Source organism: Rhinatrema bivittatum, chromosome 5 (assembly GCF_901001135.1).
Source record: "Rhinatrema bivittatum chromosome 5, aRhiBiv1.1, whole genome shotgun sequence".
Classification (NCBI taxonomy): Eukaryota; Metazoa; Chordata; class Amphibia; order Gymnophiona; family Rhinatrematidae; genus Rhinatrema; species Rhinatrema bivittatum.
The window spans coordinates 225505039-225529587 of NC_042619.1; the positions used below are offsets into that span (position 1 = coordinate 225505039).

A 24549-nucleotide genomic window follows, 5' to 3' on the forward strand; every position below is an offset into this window, starting at 1 on the left:
ATGCAGGTAATCCGTATCTGGAACTGATCTCTGCTCTCTCCCTCCTTGGCAGTGCCAGAGCCAAGGGATGCTTTACAGGAGATGTTCACAGGCTATCCTGAGAACAGGCTGCACTGCTAGGTGGCACACACTAAGGGCAAAACAAGTGGTTTTACAGTTTTGCAGAGGTTATTCTCTTGCTCACTAGAGCATGCAGCTTCTATATAAAGAAGGAACTGGAAGAAAGCAAAATTCTGAGAATATGGTGTTCTATGGCCTCAGAAAATCGGTTTCTGAAAGCCAGCAAAAATGGTTTCTCCGTGAAGCTTTTGCCTGTGGTGACTTTGCCAGGTAAAACTGATTAAGAACAAAAGGGAAGAAGAAAAATTTCACTAATGCAGTACAGAAAACCTTTACTACAGCATTTCTTTTTATATGCATAAAAACCTATTTTTAGTTTTTGAACATTGTTTCTTTCTAAGGATCTAGCTGGCTTATTTAGGAGGGAAAGCAGCAAGCATGTGAAAAAAACTTAAACCATTAATATTGCAGTCTAAATGAAAATGAAAACAAGAATAACAGAAACTATGTCAAGGAGCCCAGATGTCTAATTTTCTCCAAGTGACAAGACATGCCGTGCTGGATCAGACCAAAGTTCATCGAGCCCAGAATTCTATCTTTGACAGTGGCCAGTCTGGGTCTTAAGTACCGGCAGCAAAGTGGACTTAAGAGAGTGCAAATCAACCGTAGAGGGATCCTAGAATGCCAAAATGCATGGCTCCATCTCCAAACCAGGAAATTATAGTGCTAGGGACAGAGCTACCATGGTGAAATGTGGTCCTTTCAAAGTGCAGAACACAGGGCAGATGCACCTATTTGCCCCTCTCTAAGGACAACTCTGCTTGGGAGATCCCAAAAAGTATATCTTTGTATTGTTATATTTAGTAGTGGGATAGAATTAATTATCCTAGTTTAATGACATTTATTTTTGTTTCATATACTGATGCTACTTATTTTTAAGGCTTCAGGTTCTATAATTATTTTGAGGGTACTCAGTTGCATAGCAAAAATTGACTTTAGATATAGAATTAAAGTAATATATGAAATGAGCCCGGAATGTTGAACTATTTATACAATAAACCAAGCCTTTAAAAACCGTATTTTGGTTGTTATAAAAAAAAAAAATTGCTCATTAATATTAGCTATTTTAAATTACTGAAAACATTTAAGTTCATGAAGGGATGATAAAAGACCATAGCTAAGGCACAGACATAGAAATCAGGTGAAATCGTGGAAATGGGAATATGTGCAGAATCTCTTTAACCCCTTTCCGGTCCACCCCGAATATATTCATCAGTGAGCCTACTGTATTGTGCAGTCTTCCCCGAATATATATGTCCGTGGAAATATAGAAGGATGTAATACCAGACAACACCGAAAAATGTTCATGTCCTGAAAGGGGTTAATGAGCAGGTGGGTACACTAAAGCAGTAAACGATTGGAGATCATTTGAGATACGGGATGAGAACTGGAAGACTAGCAGTTCTGGGGTTAAAAAAAAAAAAAAAAAGAGGCGGCAGGGTCGATTAGTGGTCAGGGAACTGGTGCCATTACTGGATTAACAAGATAGGATTTGTTCAAGGTATATCCTGAGAAAATGAAAAACCAGTTATCAGCATAAAAATCAAAGCCATACAATAGAAAGCAACTATGATTGTGGATCAGGTAAGAGTGAAAAAGAAGGAAAAGACAGGAAACAAGAATAGGGGAGGTAGAAACATCTTGAAAGTCAAATGTTCTAATATTTGCAGTCTAATAGTTTTATTGACCTAGATGTCACCACAGTGGAGGAAGACTTGAATGTGGCGGCAGTTTAATGACAATCAGGGACTTGGCCATATTGGACTACGCAAAGTTGCTTACCTGTAAGGTGTTCTCCATGGATAGCAAGCAAAACAAACAGCCACACAAGATGGGTGATGTCATCAGGTCTTTTTTCTCTCAAAGCCCAGAAAATTCAACTTTGCTTTCTGAGCATGCACAGGCCTTCCTGCGCTAGCGTCCCCACGTGCAAGTCTCCGCAGTCTTTTTCCAAGCTATGTAAATTTCCTGGAAAGGAAGGAGGAACTATGCAGCTGTTTGTTTTGTTGTCCACAGACAACACCTATTATATTAAGCAATTTTGCTTTCTCTGTGGACAAGCACAACAAACCACCACTCAAGATGGGACTTCCCAGCTGAGGGTTGCTCTGAATTAGTTTTGACTTTCAATGGTTCCTTTGCAACTAGTCTTGTATCTTGTGGGAAGTTTGTTTTATTTAAAAAAAAATGTTTTTAGCACTCCTTGTCCAAATACACTATCTTTATGTAAATATTTATCCAGACAGTAATGTTGTGTAAAAGTATGTAACTGACCATGTGGCAGCTTTGCAAATATCCTGGATTGTTGCCAAATTGTGATGTGCCATCGATATGGTCATTGCTCTGACCTAATGCACTTTTACTGCGTGTGGTAGTTCCAAACCCATGGTTGTATAACAATGACATACACTGCATTTGTCATCTAAATAACATTTGTTTTTTGACAGCTGAGCCTTTTAGCCTTTATCTTAGCGTCATAAGATATGAAAAGCTGGGTTGATTTCCTTAGTGTTTGAGTTTTGTACAGTTAGAACAAAATGGCTTTTCTGCAGTCTATGGTATGCCATACTTTTTCTACAGTTGAGATATGTGGCTTAGGAAAGAAAGTTGGTATTATTTCTTGAGTCAGGTGTAATTACGATACTTCAGGAAGAAATTTTGGTTATGTATGGAGTACTTTCTTTTTGAATACGTGTATACGACATATGGGTTACTAAGACCTGTAATTTACTTACTCTTCTGGCTGATGTGACTATTAGAAATGTTTTCCATGCCAAGAACTTCATTTCCGAAGTAGCCATTGATTCATATAGTGGCTTCATAAGCTACACCAACACAGTTAAGTTCCATTAAGATGCTGGTTCCTTTAGTGGAGATTTAAGGTTGAACAGACCTTTTATGAACCTGCCTACTGTTTTCCATCATATGTTGTAATAAGCTAATATAGTGATCAAATAACATCTAATTGAATTTGTCTTTAGTTCAGAATCCATGAGGTGAAGTAAGCATTGGAGTATTTAGATGTTGGACATGGGGAAGGTCGTTCTTAAATGTGTGCACCAATTAGCAAGTCTCCATTTGAAATTGTAGGATTTCCTTGAGGAAGGTTTTCTAGATGCCAGCAGAATTTCATTTATTCTTTGTGGCAAATGAAATTTATTGATTATGTTGCTTTCCATATCCATGCTGTTAATGCGAGGGATTGTAAATTGGGATGCAGGACTGTTCTGTTATATTGAGTAACCAGGTTAGGAATTATTGGTATCTGCTGCCAACTTTGTCGTAGCCAACAAGATATTCTTCCTTTGTCCTGTCTCAACTTTAGAATGGTTTTCACTATTAGTGGAATTGATGGGAAAGCATATACCATCTCTTCATTCCATGGAATCAGAAAGGCTTCCTTTGCAACTGCATCTTGCGATAGTCTTTTCGAACAATATCGTGGTAATTTGCGATTGAATGGAGATGCGAATAGGTCCATTTCTGATGTGCCCCAAGTTGCAGAAAGGCTCAGTAGTATGAAATGATTGAGAGACTATTTGTGCAGTTTTAATTGACAGCTTAGTCTGCTGGCTATTATGTTGTTCTTCCCTGGAAGATAGATCGCTGAGATTTGCATTGTTCGTTTGATTGCCCAGTTCCATATCACTATGGACTCTTTACAGAGCTAGTTTGATTGTCTATATCTGTAGGTTTCTGCTTTTCAGCCATGGCTCGAACATCTTTAAAGCTCTGAAAGTTTCTTTCATGTCTTTGTTTTTAACACATCCAATTATGCACCTATGGACTCAAGATGCTGCCTTGGTCTGCATGCTGTTTTTCATAATTGACTAGGAATCCGAGGTAGTAAGTTTGTATCTTCTAGTGAGCCTTCGTAGAATAGACTCGATATTAGCCAGTTGTCTTAAGTCTGGAAACACTAGTAAGTTCTGTTTTTGTAGGCGAGCTACTCCACTGCTAGGCATTTGGTGAATACCCTGGGCAATGCTGCCAGACCAAAAGGAAATATTTTATAATGGTAGTGTTGATTTTGCAGGGTTAAACAGTAGGTATTTTCGGTGAGTTCAGTTTATTGGTGATATATGCATAGGCATCTTTTAAATCCAAGATGCTAGCCAGTTCCATTTTTGTAAGAGCTGTAATACTGTACCTATTGAATTTATCTTGAACTTTTCTTTATTTAGATATATATGTAAATCTCCGAGATCTAGTATTGGGTGAAGATCTTGTGGCGTTTTTTTGTTTTTGGTTTTTTTTAAATCAAGTACTTGGGATAAAAACTAGTTCCTTTTTGAGAATGGGGTATGGATTGAATTGCTTTTGCTTGAAGAAACAACTAATTCTTTTTGCAGTATGGTAAGCTGATCTAATGAATGTTGCTGGTAAATCAGGGGTTTGCTGGTGGCAAGCTTTCAGAGCTGAGAAAATATCCTTTATTTTCAAAACCCATTTGTCCAATCTTATCTGACTTCAGATCTTATTGAAAAATTGAACTCTTTCTTCTACTTTCAAGACTGAAATGGATTTTTAGGTATGCTTGATAGAGTCAAAAAGATGGAGTGGAGCTCAGGGGACACTCTGTGGGGATGGTTACGATTATGTTGTCTTGATTGCTGCTGTTGATTTTATTGCGGTGGTTGGTGATGATGTATGATTACTGGACATTGTCTATAGGAATAGTAAGGGTTATACTTTCTCCTTTGTGAGTAGAAGTATGACCTTGTTTGTATCATTGCTGTGTGGAAGTGTCTTGATGGGATGAAGTGAGACTGAAGAGTGGTAGTCTGCTTTTTATTATTTCAACTGTCTTTTACTTTATCTCCAAATAAACTGTCACTTGCACATGGTATATCTGCCAGTTTTTCATGGATATCATCTTCAAGGTTTGACATATTTAGCCATTCCAATCGTCTTGCTGCAATAATTGTTGCATATACCTTTGTAATGGTGTCAAATAGTCAAAAAGTGACAGTCATGTTTTGCACAATCTTTTGTATGCTAAGATTTCATTGAAAAGAGGTTAAAATGATAGGAGTCAAGTGGCACCAATTTATTAACGCATGAGCCAGATGAAGAACAAGGAGATGGTTCTTCATCTCACAACTTTTTCAAACTTTCTTAAAGTGTATCCAGGTTATTATAGAAATACTGGATCATTTGTATCTGATGTGCACCAGTTCTGGCTTGTAAGGTAATACCCTTTCCCACCATATCAAGAGCTCATGGATATTTACCTGATGGTGACTTTGCATAAGATTTTTTCTTTTTGACTTTTTAAATTGCAAATTCCATAATAATGGAATCACATGGAAGTTGTACTCTTTTTTGCATCCTATATTTCACATCAGTATTTTTTTTTTGATACTGGTGGTCTGGAGAAAGGTATCTTGCAAAGTTTTATTTGTACCCTCAGTGTGTCATGCATAGACGACTCAGTTTGGGGCTACAGTATAGGAGGCAAAGACACATTGCTTGACATTTTTGTATGTTTTGTCTTTCTTGCATACTTTCTTCCTATCTGAATAGATTTTGAGGAAGAACTAGATAATGAAGATGGTACACATGCACATTGGCACTGAGGTTCCGGCTCTGAATTTGAACATTTTTCCCTTGTTGGTGATTCTCTGTGCCGATGGTTCCATGCCACATTCTGTTGGTGCCAGTATCTCATAGTAACAGTAAATGTCAGCAGATAAAGACCAAATAGTCCATTCAGTCTGCCCAGCAAGTTGCTCCATGCAGATTACCCCCTTGCCTTCTGTTAATGGCAGTATTAATTGCCGCTCTGTGCAGATTACCCCCGTGCCTTCTGTTAAGGGTATTAATTGCCACTTCATGAGGGTTATTCCCATGAAGAAGTGTTACACCTAAAGTTAACATAGGTTACCCAATTTTTCATTTCCATTCTCTAGCCTGCAGGGATCCAGTGTGTTTATCCTATGCACCTTTTAATTCTATGGAATTCCATTACTGTTATCTTCACCACCTCTTCTGGGAGGGCATTCCATGCATCCACCACCCTCGCTGTGAAGAAATATTTCCCGATGTTGGTCCTGAGTTGTCCTCTCTGGAATTTCATATCACGATCCCCTAGTTCTGCAGTTTCCTTTCCAACAAAAGGTTTGATGTTTGTGCACCATTAATACCTTTCAGGTATTTGAAGGTCTGTATCATATCTCCCCCTGAACCTCCACTCCTCCAGGATATACATATTCAGGCCATTCAATCTTATCTCATATGGCTTTTGATGCAGATCCTACATAATTTTGGTTGCCTTTCTCTGGACCATTCTGTCCTTATCCTTTTTGAAATAAAGTCTCCAGAATTGATCACAGTACTCTAGGTGAGGCCTCACCAAAGACCTGTATAAGGGCATTATCACCTCTTTTTTTGTGCTGGCTACTCTTTTCTTCTATGCAGCCCAGCATCCCTCTGGCTTTTGCTACCAACTTGTCACATTGTTTTGTTGCCTTCAAACTGTTAGACAATATCATCCCAAGGTCCCTCTCTTAGTCTGTGAACATTAGTCTTTCACAGTTTCTTTTGTATTACTACACCCCAAATGCATAACTCGGAATTTCTTGGTATTGAATCTCAGTTGCCTAATCGTCGACCACTCTTCAAATTCCTTAAATTACTTTTCATTCTCTCTACTCCTTCAGGCATGTCCACTCTGTTCCTTTAATGTTTCAGCACAGATAGTTCTTGACTCTGACTTGAATGGGCGCTGTGCATATTAGGCATAGGTGTGCCTCCATTTTTCAGCACTGCTGACTCCTCCAGACTTTCCTTGACTGCAGATGTTTTTGACTTACTCTATTTTGATAAGCTTGGGTGCTCATATTTAAATCAGAGATCTCAATAAATTAGCATCCTTGGGGGACACATATGTCCACAGGAGTCACAGGTAGAACAGTCACAATTCAGTCCCTAGGCATTTCAGACAAAGAATTTAAATCTAGTATGGACATTTTGTGTCCACATAGTTGACTTTTTTTTCTATGCATTTTTTTCTTTCTTTTCTGTAGACATTCTGAAAAATAGGGATGTTGAGAGAGAGAGAGGATTTCCAACCATTTGCTGCAGCGGATGAAAATAGACTGAGAAGACTCGCATGCAGGGATGCTAGCACGGGAAGGCCCACGCATGCTCAAAAAACAAAGTTGAACTTTCTGGGCTTTGAGAGAAAAACGACCTGACTCAGTGCCTCGGATGACATTACCCATCATGTATGGCAGTTTTTTGTGCTTGTCGATGGAGAATACTCTTCTGACAGGCCAGAACAGGTGGAGTAGATTTGCATATAACAGGGATAAAATAAAAGCCACAAAGGTAAAAAATGAGAAAAGAACAGCCGAGTTGCTTTGGAATGCCTTTCTAAAGTCAAACCTGCCTGTGCATATCAAAAGGAGATGTAATCTGCTACTCTATTAGAGATTTTACACATTTGTCTACAGCAGTACTAGGCTGGGTCAAGAGAAACAAAAATGCAGGCTGGACCTTGTAAGGGCTGTGGTCTGATCCAGACAGCAGACAACAGCACTTCTGCAATACAAAGTGTGGAGGGCTTCTTCACCTCTATGAACATGAAGCTTAGGGAAAAATGTTGAAAAAACAATTGACTGATTATGGAGGAAATCTGACAAACACTTTAGGCAATCTTGGAAGTGTGGTATCACCACTATTATAATGAAACTTAGTACAAGATGGATGAGTCACTAGGGCCTGGAGCTCACTAAAGGGCCTATTTCTTAAGCTGCAATAAAAATGTGTCATCACACACTATTTGGAAATAGTGAGGAGTATCTGACAATAGCATGTGCTATTTCTGGCCCAAATAAATGAGATGCAGAGCACGGAAATTAATAAATTGTAATAAGCAAATCAGCAATGACCTGTGGATCTGGCAGGAGGGCTGTTGCTTCCTTCCTGTTAGGGAAGTGGGGACCATCAGGAATCATAAATATAAATTCTAGAGTAGTGGAGAGTGGAAGTGGGTGTCCAAAGAAGGGAGGGCATCGAGTATCAGGAAGTGGACCGGGGCTTGTGCAAATATGGATTTTTTAAAAATACTTTTTAAAAATATATCAGGAGGGGAATCAAGATAGGTATCAGGATTTGAGGGACTTTTTTTTTTTTACCTTATGCGTTGGGAGGGAGGGAAGGGGATCAGAACTTGGAGAAGAGCTTTTCAAATTTTTTGGGCATCAGGAGGGAGGGTAAAAGTTATAGGGAAGGTAGTTTTTATTCTGTACTGGGTCATAGGCAAGGGCTCCTGCATCTTGGCTGGCCAGATTTAGGCTTTGTATAGCATAGGAATTGTCTAACTTGGCTGGCCAAACCTAACTCCACTGCCCCACCCCAGGCCTGCCCAGAAATGCTGGCTAAAGTTAGTCACCTCATGGAACTTAAGTGGCTAAATTTAGCAGGTCTGCTCACCCATCAAGAAGTCAAACTTACTCAGTGGTTCATTCTATGGTAATGATTGAACTACTGCAATGCATTGTACAGGGTTCTAAAGGATAAGGCTAGCCACAACATCCAGATAATACAAAACTCTGATGCAGGTCTGATAAAAAGATGCAAATATGACTACATTACACCTGTGATACACAAGTTACACTGACTGCCAAACCCATATGGAAATTAAAAACTCTGATGCTGACATACAAGGCTCTAAGAGAAGATGGACCTACCTACTTGAGCAAAAGGCTGTCCTTATACATGCCTTCCAGACCACGAAGACCCTTAAAAGAGCTTCCATAACTCCGTCAGCAAAAGAAATCAAAAGAGCAGATACACTCAATAGATCCTTCATAGAGCAGCACCTCCCCTATAGGACTCCTTCCCAGAAGAGCTCTGCCAAATGCACGCCTACTCTCACTTCAGGAAGCAAATACAATCCTATCTTTTCTATCAAGCCTTTAATGTTAAACCGAGAACCCAGAGCTGCTAAATTGAAACTCCTGGCATTCACCTCAAATTGCCTTAAACATGCTGCAACAATCCAGAATTTGCTATGGAGTCAATTGTTTTTAGAGTTCGAGCTTAATCAGGATTGTTCTATTTAGAGTTAAGCCTTGAGATACACCTTATTTTGTTGAACTGCTTGTGATATTGCTATTTAAAATTTACATTTTTATAATGCGAAGCTACAAATGACCTGTTTGGAAGTTAAATTTCTAATATGCTGTAACCCACTTTGAATGAATTCTGTATTCAAAAAGGCAGGTAATAAACCCAAGTATTGAATAAATATAAATACATTTTCAAAGGCTTTGATCTAGCCAGCTAAGCCCTCACTTAGCTGGCTAGATCAGTTTGGAAACTGTCCTGCAAGGCTTTAATCATTTGATACTGTTCTATGCAAAACTAATGAGCAAACTAATCAGATTAAGCGAAAAATTATAAACTGGATGAGAAGGTGGTTAAACAACTAAGTGGTCTACTCTGATGAAGGGAACGAGACCAGCAGGGTGCCATCAGTGTAAGACATGATTCACTTCAGCTGTTTTAGAAGTGACATCATGGAAGGTCTAGAAGAAAAAATATTCCTGTTTGAGGACAAAAAAGTTTATAACCCAGCAGACATGCCAGAGAAATACTTAAAATAAAAAATAACTTAAAAACTAGTAATATGGTTCAGAATTTGATAATAATGCGCTCTACAAAAATATGAAATCATGTATTTAGGGTATAGAAATTGAAGGGTCATATGATTTTCAAAAGGAAAATCTTCAAATGAAATAAAGGTACCTGCAAGGCCATCAACTCATGACAACCAGAGAGTAGACAATTCGTGTGATAAAGCAGAGGGGAAGATTAATAGTTTGCTTGGGTGCCTGTGGAAGATTTCACTATTAAGATAAAAATTGTAATATTTTCTATTTATAAATCACCAGTGAGACCGTACCTCGACTATTGGTCCAACTGTGAAGATCACATCTACAAAGGGACAAAGTGAGGGCAATTTAAATGGTGCACAGCCTGGAGTGGCTTAAGGAGCTAAGATATACTCTCTAAATGAAAGGAGGGTAAGGGGAAGTATAATAAAAAGATTAAATATTTATCAGGCTGCAGTACCAAAAGTAGCATTTTCGGTATAGAATAAGATAGTTGAAAAAGTGCTCATCATGTGATACTGGACATCAGGAAGTTTACAAGGAATGCAAGAAAAGAAAATTGCTTCTTACCTGCTAATTTTCGCTCCTGTAGTACCACAGATCAGTCTAGACTCCTGGGTTTTGCCTTCCTTCCAGCAGATGGAGACAGAGAAAGTTTTGCAGGCACTGCCTCTTAATCCGGTGTGCCATCTGTATCTCCTCAGTATTAATCAGTACCCAAGCAAGAAAAACACTTTAACAAAACAATTAACCAACCAACTAATTTGACTATATACCTCGGAGGACAAAGAAGTTTACTATTTAAATTATAATCCTTCGTAAAAGGACCTCGAGGGCCGTATTTCACCTTCTTCAAGTCCAGGATTGAGTTAAATGTCTCTTCCTTCTTCGGAACCACAAAATAAATGGAGTACCTGCCTGTCCCCCTCTTGTCCTGGGGGATGGGAACGATGCCCCCCAGCATTCTTAGCCTTTGGATGGTCTGATGGACAAGTTTCTTTGCTGGAGAAGCATAGGGGTATACCATGAACAGGCTTCTTAGTGGCCGAGCAAATTCTAAAGCGTAGCCTTGCTCTATGACGCTTAGAACACACTGATCTGATGTGATCTTGACCCACTCATAAAAAAAAAAAAAAAAGTCAGACTCCTGATTGCCAGAACAGAGGAGTGGGTCAGCCTCGCTTTATTGCATGGATTTGGCCCCACTAGGCCCTTGGCCAGAGCCCTCTCGGTTTGCTCTGCGTCCATGCAAGGACTGAGACCAGGACTGGAACATCCTTGAGGTCTGCCTCTGGCCTGCACCCAGGGATCTTCTCTGATGGAAACACCTCTGGCCTCAAAAGCGAGAACGAACCAGCAGAAACCCCTTTGGTCCTTTAGACTTGTCTTCCAGTAGCTTGTGCACTTTATTGTCTCTGAGCTGCTTTCTCAACTGCTCCAAGTCCTCTCCAAAAAGGAGCGTGCCCTTAAAGGGGAGCGCCCCAAGCTAAGCCTTTGATGAAATATCTGCTGACCAATTCCGCAACCACAAGAGCCTTCTAGCTGATACCGCAGAGACCACTGTCCGAGAAGAGGTGCAAATAAGATCATTTAAAGAGTCAGCTCCATAGGCTACTGCTGCTTCTAAGTGCTCCACTCGTGCAGATTCCTGGGGTGAGAGATCCCTGGCACCCTGTAGCTGCTGCACTCATCTCAAGCTTGCCCGAAACATAAAACTGCTGTATACCGCAGCATTGATGCCCAGAGCAGAGACTTCAAAAATCTTTTTAAGGTGCACCTTGAGCTTTTTGTCCTGTAGATCCTTCAGAGCTGCCACCCCCGCAACTAGAATGGTGGTTCTCTTGCCGCTGACACAAAAGCATCCACCTTTGGCACCTTCAAAACCTCCAGGATCTCCTTAGACAAGGGATAAAGCTTGTCTATAGCCTGCTAACCTTTAGACCAGTCTCCAGAGTATCCCACTCCCTGACCATCAACTGCTTGCCCATGCTATGAAAAGGAAAGGTCCTAGCCAGGCCCCTCAAACCAGCCATGACCAGATCCACCGTGTCCTGGTCTGGCTCCTCCTTTGGATCCTCTATTCCCAGCTCCACCAGGATATGTGGAATCAGAGGATCACGTTCCTCTCTCTCTGAAACAGGCACACGACCTTTGGATCGTCACCTTCTATAGTGGGAACCCTTCCCCAGCTCCTCCTCCTGATCCAAGCCACTGTGGGGAGGAGTGTCATCGAGAGGCAATTCTCCAGAGGGTAGCCCCTGATTGGACTCTTTGGAGGAGAGGTCATCTGTATCCCTTTGTGCCACTGGACTTCTGACCATAAGAACCCTGGTAGCTCCTGGTATCACCGATAATCTGGGCAATTTACAGGGCAGGTCCCCTGGGGCCCTGCCGCTGGCAGAGCAACTCCTCTTGCCTCTACTGGCCATGTATGCCTCCATGCATTAATAGAATAATGATCCGTGGGAAAATGCGTAGGACTACACAAATCCCCTCCCAGGGGATCAGGGTTCCCCCCCCCCCCCACACTGGACCTCCTCTGGGCTTGAATCGGCCAGCAAAAGCATTGGAGGAGATCTCCTCTCCCCCTGCTGCCCTTTCCTTCGCAGCCACGAAAGATTCTAAGATGGCCACCGTTCCCACACTCAGTGGGAACGAGTTGTCAGCACCTTGCCGATCAGCCTGTGAACTACCCGGGCCACGCTTTGTGAATGCCGCCCACGAGGCCCGCGATGAGCCCTCCCTACTGGGGAGGCAGCGGGAACATCGGCCAAGGTTAGAAAGCCGCGCGCAGTGCTCCCCACACACGGAGCGCCGATGTGACTGAGAGCACGCTATGAATGCCGACACTAACAAGAAAGAGGATCTGGAGCTGCAGGACCGAAGTGGCTGAGACACCCCACCTCCGCTCGCTCCCAGTGATGGACAAGAGCCAGCAAGCACCAACAAACGCTTCCCAGCTGTAAGGTGCTTTGCCTGAATCTCCCTTCAGCCTTTTTTTTTTTGTTGAAAATAACTTTACCAAAAAAAAAAAAAAAAAAAGACTACTTTTCTGAAAAAAGTGGCAAAGGCTTCCCATGATCCTCGCTGAAGGGGAGGGAGCCGACCACCAGCTGTCACCCCCAGTGTCACAGAGAGCAAATTGGGGTTCCCAACCCGTTCGTTCACTACATGCTAACCAGGAGGGATGATCTCACCAGGACCTGACAACTTCCTGGGAGGAAAAACTCCACTTTTTTTTTTTTTTTTTTTTGCTCAGGTACTGAGCCACAGGTTTTGCACCACCTCCATTTGCTGGAGACAGAGAAATACTGAGGAGATGCAGGCGGCACACTGGGTTAAGAGGCGGTGCTGCAAAACTCTGTTTCCATCTGCTGGAAGGGAGGCAAAACCCAGGAGTCTGGACTGATGTGTGTATGTACAGGGAAAATACTTTTACACTTAGTAGTTGGTGGACAGCTGGGAGAGATTTGACCAGAGATGGTAGGAGCCAAAACCAAGGATGATCAAGTCGAACATGAAGATACTTTACTGGCAGGGCAAGGCAGGGAAGAAATCAAATTTAATTGTATTTGTGGTAAGTACAGAAAGCAGATACAAATGCACAAAATGGATGGGCAAAATGGAGCTATCTGCCAACATCATCCATGCTTCTATTAATGATAAAGACTGTCTGCCAAGCTAAGAATACTCTACCATTATGATCTCAGCAGTCTCACAAAACTTCAATTTATAAATATTTAGGAACAAAATCAATAGCTTCCCTTTTGGTATCAGTGTAGATTCCTTTTTTTTTTTTTTTTTTTTTTTTTTAAACAAACACTAGCCAGTGTATGACAACTTACCCAGTGAGCATAGTATAGAGGAGAACACCGAGGCTCCAGATATCACATGCAGCATCATAGCCCTGCCTTTTTAAAACCTGTAATTACATCAAAAGATGGTTTTTCATAAAAAGGTCACTACTATCTTACTACCATATTGACTTTTAAATTTATTTAAAGCAAATCTGTATAGCTTTGATTCAATTATAACAAAGGAACAAAACATGGCTATGTCTGTAGAAGAATTAAAAAAAGTAAAAAAAAACGCCAATGTATACTTAAAAGCAGTAAATCTCAACTACCTCTGGGGCAACAAAATTTGCCGTGTAACATGGAGTCATCAGAAGACCATTCTCTGCTCTCAGCTGTTTTGCAAAACCAAAGTCACAAATACGAATGGATTCTGGATTTCCGGATTCATCCACATAAAGAATATTGCTAGGCTTCAGATCTCTGTGGACAACCTAGTTAAAAGAAACACAAATGTAAACATATAGAGGTCCATATTCAAAAGCCATTTAGATGGATAACGTAATAGTCTAGATGACTTACTCAGCTATTTTTAGCCCTTATGTGGCTAAATTCTAGCCAGGTAACTAGAATTTAGCCAGATAAGATGGGGGCATTGTGTGGGCAGGCAGCAGGCGCTCCAGGAAGGAACAGAGTTAGCCGGTTAAGTTAATCGGCTAACTCAGATATTTGGAGTTAGCTGGCTAGCTTAACTGGCTAACTCTGGTTGGGCTTTAGGGTTGTCCTAAAGTTAGCCAGTTAGATATAACTGGCTAACTTTAAGGTAGCTGGGTATATTCAGCGGCTGAAAATGGACCTCAATCTCTCATCAGCTGTTGGGCACTTCCTAATAAATTCTTCAACTAGCATTAGAATTTGATAATAGAAATCGGATGATAATCCTTGTTGCCCAGGTTCAGGCCTAAATTGAGCTGAGAATGACTAGACCAGTGAAACTAAGTTCATTTAAGCCATTTTATAACAAGTTACAATCTAGAAACAGTGTCAGAATAGTAAGTGTAATTTAATTAAATTATGTTGACTGGTATGGTGTAGTTAGTTGATTATAAGCTATCAGAGAATCTAACAATACAGTTTCCTACATATACCTAAGTAAATGAAATTAAATGTATTGTAAAACTGCAATAATTGATAGGTGTGTGCATTTGCACACATTTCCTTACCCCTTGTGTGTGGAGGTATTCAACGGTTTTTGTTATTGTGTGAAGCACAGCACTAGCCTCTCGCTCAGAAAAGAATTTTTGCCTAAGGATTTTGTCCAGCAATTCTCCTCCTTTCATGAGTTCTGTTACTAAATACACATACTTTCCATCATCATATACCTGCAAAATGAAAAAGCTACATCAATAAGTGATTGTTAGGCTTTTCAATTCTAACAGAAATAAAAAAAAAACAAACCCTTAACTAAAGACAGTACAAGAAAGAAAAGAACAAATCATGACTGAAAAGAGATGGCATTGATGTGGCAATTAAAACAAAACAAAAAAAGGACAGTTAATGGTGGCATCGGCAATATCACCTTCCTTCCCAACAAACTAACAAAGAGGGCCCCAGCAGTACATGGAAAGCCTTCTGCACACACACAAAGCTTTCCTTGAAAATTAATTTGTTTACCTATAATGTTTTACTCCTAGGGAAATTATGTGCAAAAATATTAAAAATTCTGTACAAAATAAAAGTTCTGCACACTTTTTTTTTTCCAGATAATACAATATAATCGCTGTCTGAGTAATAACTCTTTTCTGCATTGCATCATAAATTATTACTCAAAGATGCAAATTTTTTAAAGGTTTATGCAGAATTTTCTCATCAAAAAGCCTGGCCCGCCATATTGTTCTTGTCCTCTCCCAGGCTCAACAACCCTTCCAAGCTCTCTCCCTATGGCTTGAACTCATTTCCCATACTTGTCCTCTCCTACTCCTCAAATCAATCTCCCTATCTCCCTCTCACCCCAAGCTGACCCCTCTCCTCTCCCCTTTACCCACCAGCTTTCTCCCTACAGGACTGATGTAATAAGACCCACGGCAAAACAGGTGCTAGTTATGAGAGTGTGATTTGATCACCACATGCGGCTGAAGATGTTGCTTCCGCGGGATATAAAAAAAAAAATAAATTATGCAAATGATTTGCATGCAGGAATCCCGCGCACATATAGAAAAATGTGTGTACCTAAGCGTGGTAAGGACCTATGTAATAAGTGGCCGCATCTGTGCTCAAAACCCGAGCCAATAATCCGCGCATAAAAACGAGCGAGCGGGTCTTCCTATTAAGTGAAAGTATGACCCTGGAAAGTATTTTTAATGTTTCAAATAACTGTGCTGCAGAAAACATGGCAAATATTTTCATGGGTGATAATTCACACTGGCATAGCAGCGAGATTGGTGCCCAACTGAGCACCTATCTGGATGCTTGGGTACTGACAGGCACTCAGCCGGGAGCGAATACAGACGCTCTGACACCCAGAAAGGTGCCTAGCAAATGTTACCGCTCAGGCACTGAGCTTGGTGCTTACTTGGTTGCGAATCTATATGATCGGGTGCCCAGAAAAGCACCTAGGGAAGGACCTACCTAAACTGGCTGCCCCGCCACCGAGAAAAGCGCCTAGCAATGCTGGCCACTCGGTCGCCCAGAAAAGCTCCTAGCAATGCCGGCTACTCATCACCCACAAAAGGGCCTAGCTAATCTGGCGACTAGGATGCAGACATAGGCCCCCTTGAGTCAGCGCTAACACTTAACTCATTCCCTGACTGTGGCGGTAAAAAATCCGCATTAGCGCGGCTCCCTGCATTGCCTATGATTAGCTAATAGCCTCCTTTGTATTCTATTATCATGTATTCGCACAGGAAAAACTGCAGGTCTGTAAGTGCATTCTACGTGCTTTTTTCCTGCGCACAAAACCCTTATTTCATCCCCGTATATAGCTTTGCGCAGGAAAACACGTGTACAAATGCACATACAGGCGCGCACAAACCCGCAGCAGCTTCAGCGCCCCTTATTACATCAGCTCCTACCTCATCAGACTGAACCAACCCTGTTTTCTCTCTCCCCAAAGCCCCATGAACAGTCTCTGCTCACACTCTGCCCCCCCCCCGCCAACTCTCTTTCTCCCCACAGCACGATTCTCTGCTTTCTTTCTCCTGTCAGCTCTCTCTGCTCTCCCAGTTCTCTCCCCTCACCAAAAAGACTTCTTAAACTTTCTCTCTGGCTGCCCCTCACTCAGCAAAAGCACCCCCCCCAACTTTGTCTGCTTTCCCCCAGGCTTGACACCTTGGGGGCAAAGGCAATGCTCCCCCCTTCCGCAGTTCTCTCCCCTCACCCATTCAAGACCCCTAGTTTTCTGTCTGCCCCCCCCCCCACACACACTTTAGTAAGACCCCCTTAGAGTTCTTTGTCTGCCATCCCCCCTTTAGCAAGACCCCCTCTTTCCTACCTTCCCCCATGCTTGCTGTCTACTTCTCTCATTCAGGCTCCACTGGATCCCCATCGTTCCCTCATTTGTTCTGGCTTTGTAGGGAAAGGCTGATGCTTGTAGAGGCTGACCCGCTTGCGGCGAAGGAGCAGCCCTGCTGTGCCACAAGCGGAGCCCGTCCCACTTGTGGCAAAAATGCAGCAGGCCCAGGCATGCCGTGAGCGTAGCAGGTCCGAGAGAGAGCGCGAGAGTGTGTGTGTGTGTGTATGTGAGAGAGAGACTGCGAGCCAGGGGAGTGTTGGTGTTGGTGCCAGAGAGAGGGAGCCTATATGAGATTGTGAAGGAGTGTGTATGTGTGAGAGAGATTGGGAGCTGATGTGTGTGAAAAAGGGATTGTATGTATGTGAGGGTGCTTATTTGTTTGTGAGAGAGGGAGCCCGTGTGAGGTATGTATATGTGTAAGAAAGAGAGCCTGTGTGAAGGGATATGTGTATGTGAGAGAGGGAGCCTATGTGTAGGGAGTGTGTGAGATAGAGAGTGAGCCAGTGTGCAGGGGTGTGAGAGACACACATAGATAGCCTGTGTGAGGGTGCAGGCATGAGAGAGAGGGAACCCGTATGAGGAGATGCGTGTGCGCGCGCGCGAGAGAGAGCCTGTATGAGGGGGTGTATATATCTGTCCACTAGAGAGGGGGAGAGTGTGTGTGTGAGAGAGGCAGTAATATGAGAGGGGTCAAATTCTGGAAGTGGAGAGAGAGGAAAGGGAGAGATAGTGGCAGATGGAAGAGATGGGGCCTGAAAGAGAAGAGATGGGGCCTGAAAGTTCAAAGTGAAAGGACACTGGCCAGGGGAGTAGGGAGAGAGGGTGGAAGAGACACTCTTACAAGTGAACTTCTAGGGAAATTCTGCTTAAAATATTTAAAATTCTGTATCTTTAAAGAATAACTTTTTTCTGTATTACATTTTCAATTACTTATTTATTGTGTTATTCTGACCAATACCTACAGTACCTGAATGTAAACCGGTGTGATATCTCAATTGAGATCAAATGTCGGTATATAAAAAAAAAATATATATAAAGTATGCAGAATTTTGCATTTGTGTGCAGAATTCTACATTTTTGTTGCATAGAATTCCCCAGGAGTAATCCCATATGGTGGCAACAGGGAAGTCCCACATAGGCCAAGAAAAGCCTTCTATGATTTTCTACAATTTGCTAGTAAATACTCCACATTGGTGCCAGTAATTTAGTAGAAGGTAGATAAATCATTGGAGCCTGGATCTCACTGATTCTGCAGGTTAAAGTGTCTGCCACTAAAAATATGACTTTTCAGATCAGGTACTTGAGCTCAAATGAGTTCAGAAGTTCAACAGGTGCTTTCAAAGACTAGGTAAGAACTACACTGAGGTTCCTTGACACAGCAGATGGCTTAAAGAGGCTTCAATTGAAGCAGGGCACACATACATTGAAGTAAAGGGATGCAGTTAATTTCTACATATTGATGACATGCATCAACTGTACAAAAGTTAACTCCAACAGGGTTGTTTTTAAGATTGGACTCTGACAGCTATAAAATATATTCAAGTAGCTTTTGTGTGAAGCAAAAAAAAAAAAAGAGGATCTAGTGACTTGACCTAATACCAGATGGCAAATCACTTCCATTTAACGCAAAATATTCTGGTGGATTCTTTCCTAGAAGCCAGAATGATATGACACACCTCGTCATAGAAACCAAAGAAACACATTATTTTGCTCTCAACATCCAGGCTGAGAAAGCCAGAGACTGGATGTTGGGGGAAGCAGTATTCCTTGATTTTGTATGACCATAGCTGGAGAATTCCTCAACCTGACCGGTCTCTCTCCTGATGGATAATTCCTGAAACAGTAGAAACCAAATTGGTCTTAAAGAAAAAGGAGCTGTGAGAATCATAGTTTCATGGTTCCTTCTGAGTTTTACCAAGGTCTTTGCAACCAGGGTATCAGAAAACACACATAGAGAAGACCTGCTCCCCAGTGAAGAGAGAAAGTATCTGATGCTAGTCTTTCCTCTGATCCTCTTCTGAACAGAAGCCTGAACACTTCTGTTCAGAGAAGTTGCAAAGGCATCACTCTCAGGTATTCCTCACCTGTAACTAAAAACTCACCTGAGCTAAAAAATTCTAACTTATCCCTATCAATTAAAAAGCAGAATGAAAATACAAACAAAAAACAAACTTTAAAATGTTTGTATGCTAATGCCAGAAGTAAGAAGTAAGATGGGAGAATTAGAATATATAGCAGTGATTGATAACAGACTTAATTGGCATCTCAGAGACATGGTAGAAGGAGGACAACCAACGGGAAGTGCTATACCGGGGTACAAATTATATCGCAATGACAGAGAGGAGCACCCGGGAGGCGGTGTGGCGCTTTATGTCCGGGATAGCATAGAGTCCAACATCCTGCATGAGACTAAATGCACAATTGAATCTTTATGGGTAGAAACCCCTTGTGTATCGGGGAAGAATATAGTGATAGGAGTATACTACCATCCATCTGGTCAAGATGGTGAGATGGACAGTGAAATGCTAAGAGAAATTAGGGAAGCTAACCAAATTGGTAGTGAGGTAATAATGTGAGACTTCAATTACCCCAATATTGACTGGGTAAATGTATCATTGGTATATGCTAGAGATATAAAGTTCCTGGATGGAATAAATGACATTTTTATGGAGCAATTGGCTCAGGAACAGACAAGAGAGGGAGCAATTTTAGATCTAATTCTAAGTGAAGCACAGGATTTGGTGAGAGAGGTAACGATGGTGGGGCCGCTTGGTAATAATGATCATAATATGATCAAATTTGAATTAATGACTGGAAGGGGGGCAGTAAGCCAATCCATGGCTCTCGTGCTAAACTTTCAAAAGGGGAAACTTTGATAAAATGAGAAAAAATGTTAGAAAAAAACTGAAAGGAGCAGCTACAAAGGTAAAAAGTGTGCAAGAGGTGTGGTCATTGTTAAAAAATACCATCCTAGAAGCACAGTCCAGATATATTCCACACATTAAAAAAGGTGGAAAGAAGGCAAAACGATTACCGGCATGGTTAAAAGGGGAGGTGAAAGGAGCTATTTTAGCCAAAAGATCTTCATTCAAAAATTGGAAGAAGGATCCAACAGAAGAAAATAGGATAATGCAAAGTCCCTCATGAGAGGCTTATACGAAAACTAAAAAGTCATGGGATAGGAGGCGATGTCCTTTCGTGGATTACAAACTGGTTAAAAGACAGGAAACAGAGAGAGTAGGATTAATGGTCAATTTTCTCAGTGGAAAAGGGTAAACAGTGGAGTGCCTCAGGGATCTGTACTTGGACCGGTGCTTTTCAATATATATATAAATGATCTGGAAAGGAATACGACGAGTGAGGTTATCAAATTTGCGGATGATACAAAATTATTCAGAGTAGTTAAATCACAAGCGGATTGTGATACATTACAGGAGGACCTTGCAAGACTGGAAGATTGGGCATCCAAATGGCAGATGAAATTTAATGTGGACAAGTGCAAGGTGTTGCATATAGGGAAAAATAACCCTTGCTGTAGTTACACGATGTTAGGTTCCATATTAGGAGCTACCACCCAGGAAAAAGATCTAGGCATCATAGTGGATAATACTTTAAAATCGTCGGCTCAGTGTGCTGCAGCAGTCAAAAAAGCAAATAGAATGTTAGGAATTATTAGGAAGGGAATGGTTAATAGAACGGAAAATGTCATAATGCCTCTGTATGGTGAGACCGCACCTTGAATACTGTGTACAATTCTGGTCGCCGCATCTCAAAAAAGATATAGTTGCGATGGAGAAGAGAAGGGCAACCAAATGATAAGGGGGATGGAGCGGTTCCCCTATGAGGAAAGGCTGAATAGGTTAGGGCTGTTCAGCTTGGAGAAGAGACGGTTGAGGGGGGATATGATAGAGGTCTTTAAGATCATGAGAGGTCTTGAACGAGTAGATGTGACTCGGTTATTTACACTTTCGAATAATAGAAGGACTAGGGGGCATTCCATGAAGTTAGCGAGTAACACATTTAAGACTAATCGGAGAAAATTCTTTTTCACTCAATGCACAATAAAGCTCTGGAATTTGTTGCCAGAGGAGGTGGTTAGTGCAGTTAGTGTAGCTGGGTTCAAAAAGGTTTGGAAAAGTTCTTGGAGGAGAAGTCCATTAATGGCTATTAATCAATTATACTTAGGGAATAGCCACTGCTATTAGTTGCATCAGTGGCATGGGTTCTTCTTAGTATTTGGGTAATTGTCAGGTTCTTGTGGCCTGGTTTTGGCCTCTGTTGGAAACAGGATGCTGGGCTTGATGGACCCTTGGTCTGACCCAGCATGGCAATTTCTTATGTTCTTATGCGTTGGCAAGTTAAATGTAAGACATTGATAAGACAGGCTAAGAAATAATTTGAAAAGAAGTTGGTCGTAGAGGCAAAAACTCACAGTAAAAACTTTTTAAAATATATCCGAAGCAGAAAGCCTGTGAAGGAGTCAGTTGGACTGTTAGATGGTCGAAGGGTTAAAGGGGCACTTAGAGAAGATAAGGCCATCGCGGTAAGATTAAATGATTTCTTTGCTTCAGTGTTTACTGAAGAGGATGTTGGGGAGGTACCCGTACAGAAGAAAGTTTTCATGGATAATGATTCAGGTGGACTGAACCAAATCACGGTGAACCTAGAAGATGTAGTAGGCCTGATTGACAAACTGAAGAGTAGTAAATCACTTGGACTGGATAGTAAACTCTCCAGAGTTCTGAAGGAACTCAAAAATGAAATTTCAGACCTATTAGTAAAAATTTGTAATCTATCATTAAAATCATCCATTGTACCTGAAGACTAGAGGATAGCTAATATAACCCTAATATTTAAAAAGGGCTCCAGGGGCAATTCGGGAAACTACAGACCGGTTAGCCTGACTTCAGTGCCAGGAAAAATAGTGGAAAGTGTTCTAAACATCAAAATCATGGACCATATAGAAAGGCATGGTTTAATGGAACAAAGTCAGCATGGCTTTACCCAAGGCAAGTCTTGCCTCACAAATCTGCTTCACATTTTTGAAGGAGTTAATAAACATGTGGATAAAGGTGAACCGGTAGATGTAGTGTACTTGGATTTTCAGAAGGCGTTTGACAAAGTTCCTCATGAGAGGCTTCTAGGAAAAGTACAATGTAATGGGATAGGTGGCGATGTCCTTTCATGGATTACAAACTGGCTAAAAGACAGGAAACAGAGAGTAGGATTAAATGGACAATTTTCTCATTGGAAGGGAGTGAGCAGTGGAGTGCCTCAGGGATCTGTATTGGGACCCTTACTTTTCAATATATTTATAAATGATCTGGAAAGAAATACGACAAGTGAGATAATCAAATTTGCGGATGATACAAAATTGTTCAGAGTAGTTAAATCACAAGCAGATTGTGATAAATTGCAGGAAGACCTTTGAGACTGGAAAACTGGGCATCGAAATGGCAGATGAAATTTAATGTGATGCAAGGTGATGCATATAGGGAAAAATAATCCATGCTATAGTTACATAATGTTAGGTTCCATATTAGGTGCTACCACCCAAGAAAGAGATCTAGGCGTCATAGTGGATTACACATTGAAATCGGTTCAGTGTGCTGCGGCAGTCAAAAAAAGCAAACAATGTTGGGAATTATTAAAAAGGGAATGGTGAATAAAACGGAAAATGTCATAATGCCTCTGTATCGCTCCATGGTGAGACTGTACCTTGAATGTGTGTACAGGTCTGGTCGCCACATCTCAAAAAAGATATAATTGCGATGGAGAAGGTACAGAGAAGGGTGACCAAAATGATAAGGGGAAAGGAACAGCACCCCTATGAGGAAAGACTAAAGAGGTTAGGACTTTTCAGCTTGGAGAAGAGATGGCTGAGGGGGGATATGATAGAGGTGTTTAAAATCATGAGAGGTCTGAATGGGTAGATGTGAATCTGTTATTTACTCTTTCAGATAATAGAAAGACTGGGGGGCACTCCATGAAGTTAGCATGTGGCACATTTAAAATTAATCGGAGAAAGTTCTTTTTCACTCAAAGCACAATTAAACTCTGGAATTTGTTGCCAGAGGATGTGGTTAGTGCAGTTAATGTAGCTGTGTTTAAAAAAGGATTGGATACGTTCTTGGAGGAGAAGTCCATTACCTGCTATTAATTAAGTTGACTTAGAAAATAGCCACTGCTATTACTAGCAATGGTAACATGGAATAGGCTTAGTTTTTGGGTACTTGCCAGGTTCTTATGGCCTGGATTGGCCAATGTTGGAAACAGGATGCTGGGCTTGATGGACCCTTGGTCTGACCCAGTATGGCATGTTCTTATGAGAAATAGCTTGTTGCTATCTGATCCAAGGACCACCAGTGGGGGTCTATGATTTAACAGCATGCCTGCCAGGATATTCAGCTATTAAAGAGTTGTCCCATAATAGACTGTCTAGTTCTATAACATGTTCTCAGCATAGAAGTGATCATATTCCGACCTGCTTGTTCAGACAGAATACAATTACCCGATATGTTTGTATCAGGATAATTCTGTTGGCAACCAGATTTCTGAAAATCTTCAGAGCATTTTTTAGGAAACTGATGTAAGAATATTCTTGAACAAACTAGAGACCCAGGGGTGTGATGCCCTTGAATATGAGTTCACTAGCCAAGCTTGGGGGGAAGGGGGGGGGGAATTTGGAAGGGCAATCCCTGTCTAGACTGCTCACCCTACCCCACTCTTGAATCAGTTAGTTGTCCAAATAAGGAAACACATAAATCCCCAGTTTGCACAGATATGCTGTGACCAATAAGCATTTCGTGCGAACATGAAGGGACATCAGTCCAAAGAGCAAAGCAAACCTGAGATATTTAATGCAACTGGGATCTCTCTCACATGGACAAAGTCTCCAGCTCTGCAGTTGACAGGGACAAGTGTATAGAGAGAATAGCACCTTTTTTTGGAAGAAAAAAATTTTCTCCTCACAGAGCCACTCAAGAACTTCCTGGAGCTGAAGGGTAGATTGGAGGTGGCAATAGTGGATGTCTCGAACATTAAACAGTGGTCTTTTATTAGATCCACCTCTTCCTTAACTTTAATTTCCAAAGAGATTCTCTTTGGTACTTGGCACATCAGCAAGACTGCTACACATATCTTCTTGAAGGCCTGAGGCTCACAGCTGTAAGCGGCTATGGGCTCCACTTCATTGAGTGAACAAAATCCTCCTAATTATCCAGAAGGAGAGACTCAGCAAACCTCAGGTCCTTTGCAATATGGTATGCATATATGATTAAAGAACTGATACGATACTATACAGGAGTTACGCAGAATATTCTGGAAAAACTCCACCCCATAAATGTCTAAGGTCTTTTCCACATGCTGGGGGTGGTTGCAGGTACCAAAGAATGAACCGTAGACTTCTTAGGCTTTTTCAGGGTGGATTCAACAATTGCATATTTCGTGTGGTAGTTGGACTTTACTGAACCCAGGACCCATTTGCCTACAGAAAGCACAG

The 24549-nt window shown here is 41.4% G+C and overlaps 1 protein-coding gene across 2 annotated transcripts in view; it reads right to left on the reverse strand.

The window, feature by feature from the left end:
* The window catches only part of RPS6KA3 (ribosomal protein S6 kinase A3), a 334699-nt gene that overhangs the window by 38960 nt on the left and 271190 nt on the right, over positions 1-24549 (reverse strand). For both annotated transcript variants that reach the window (XM_029603390.1, XM_029603389.1), the window contains exons 17-19: positions 14761-14919; positions 13870-14031; positions 13589-13665 (exon numbers count right to left, since the gene is read on the reverse strand). In XM_029603390.1, the coding sequence (XP_029459250.1) occupies positions 13589-13665; positions 13870-14031; positions 14761-14919 (398 nt within the window). The remainder of the gene's footprint in view (positions 1-13588; positions 13666-13869; positions 14032-14760; positions 14920-24549) is intronic.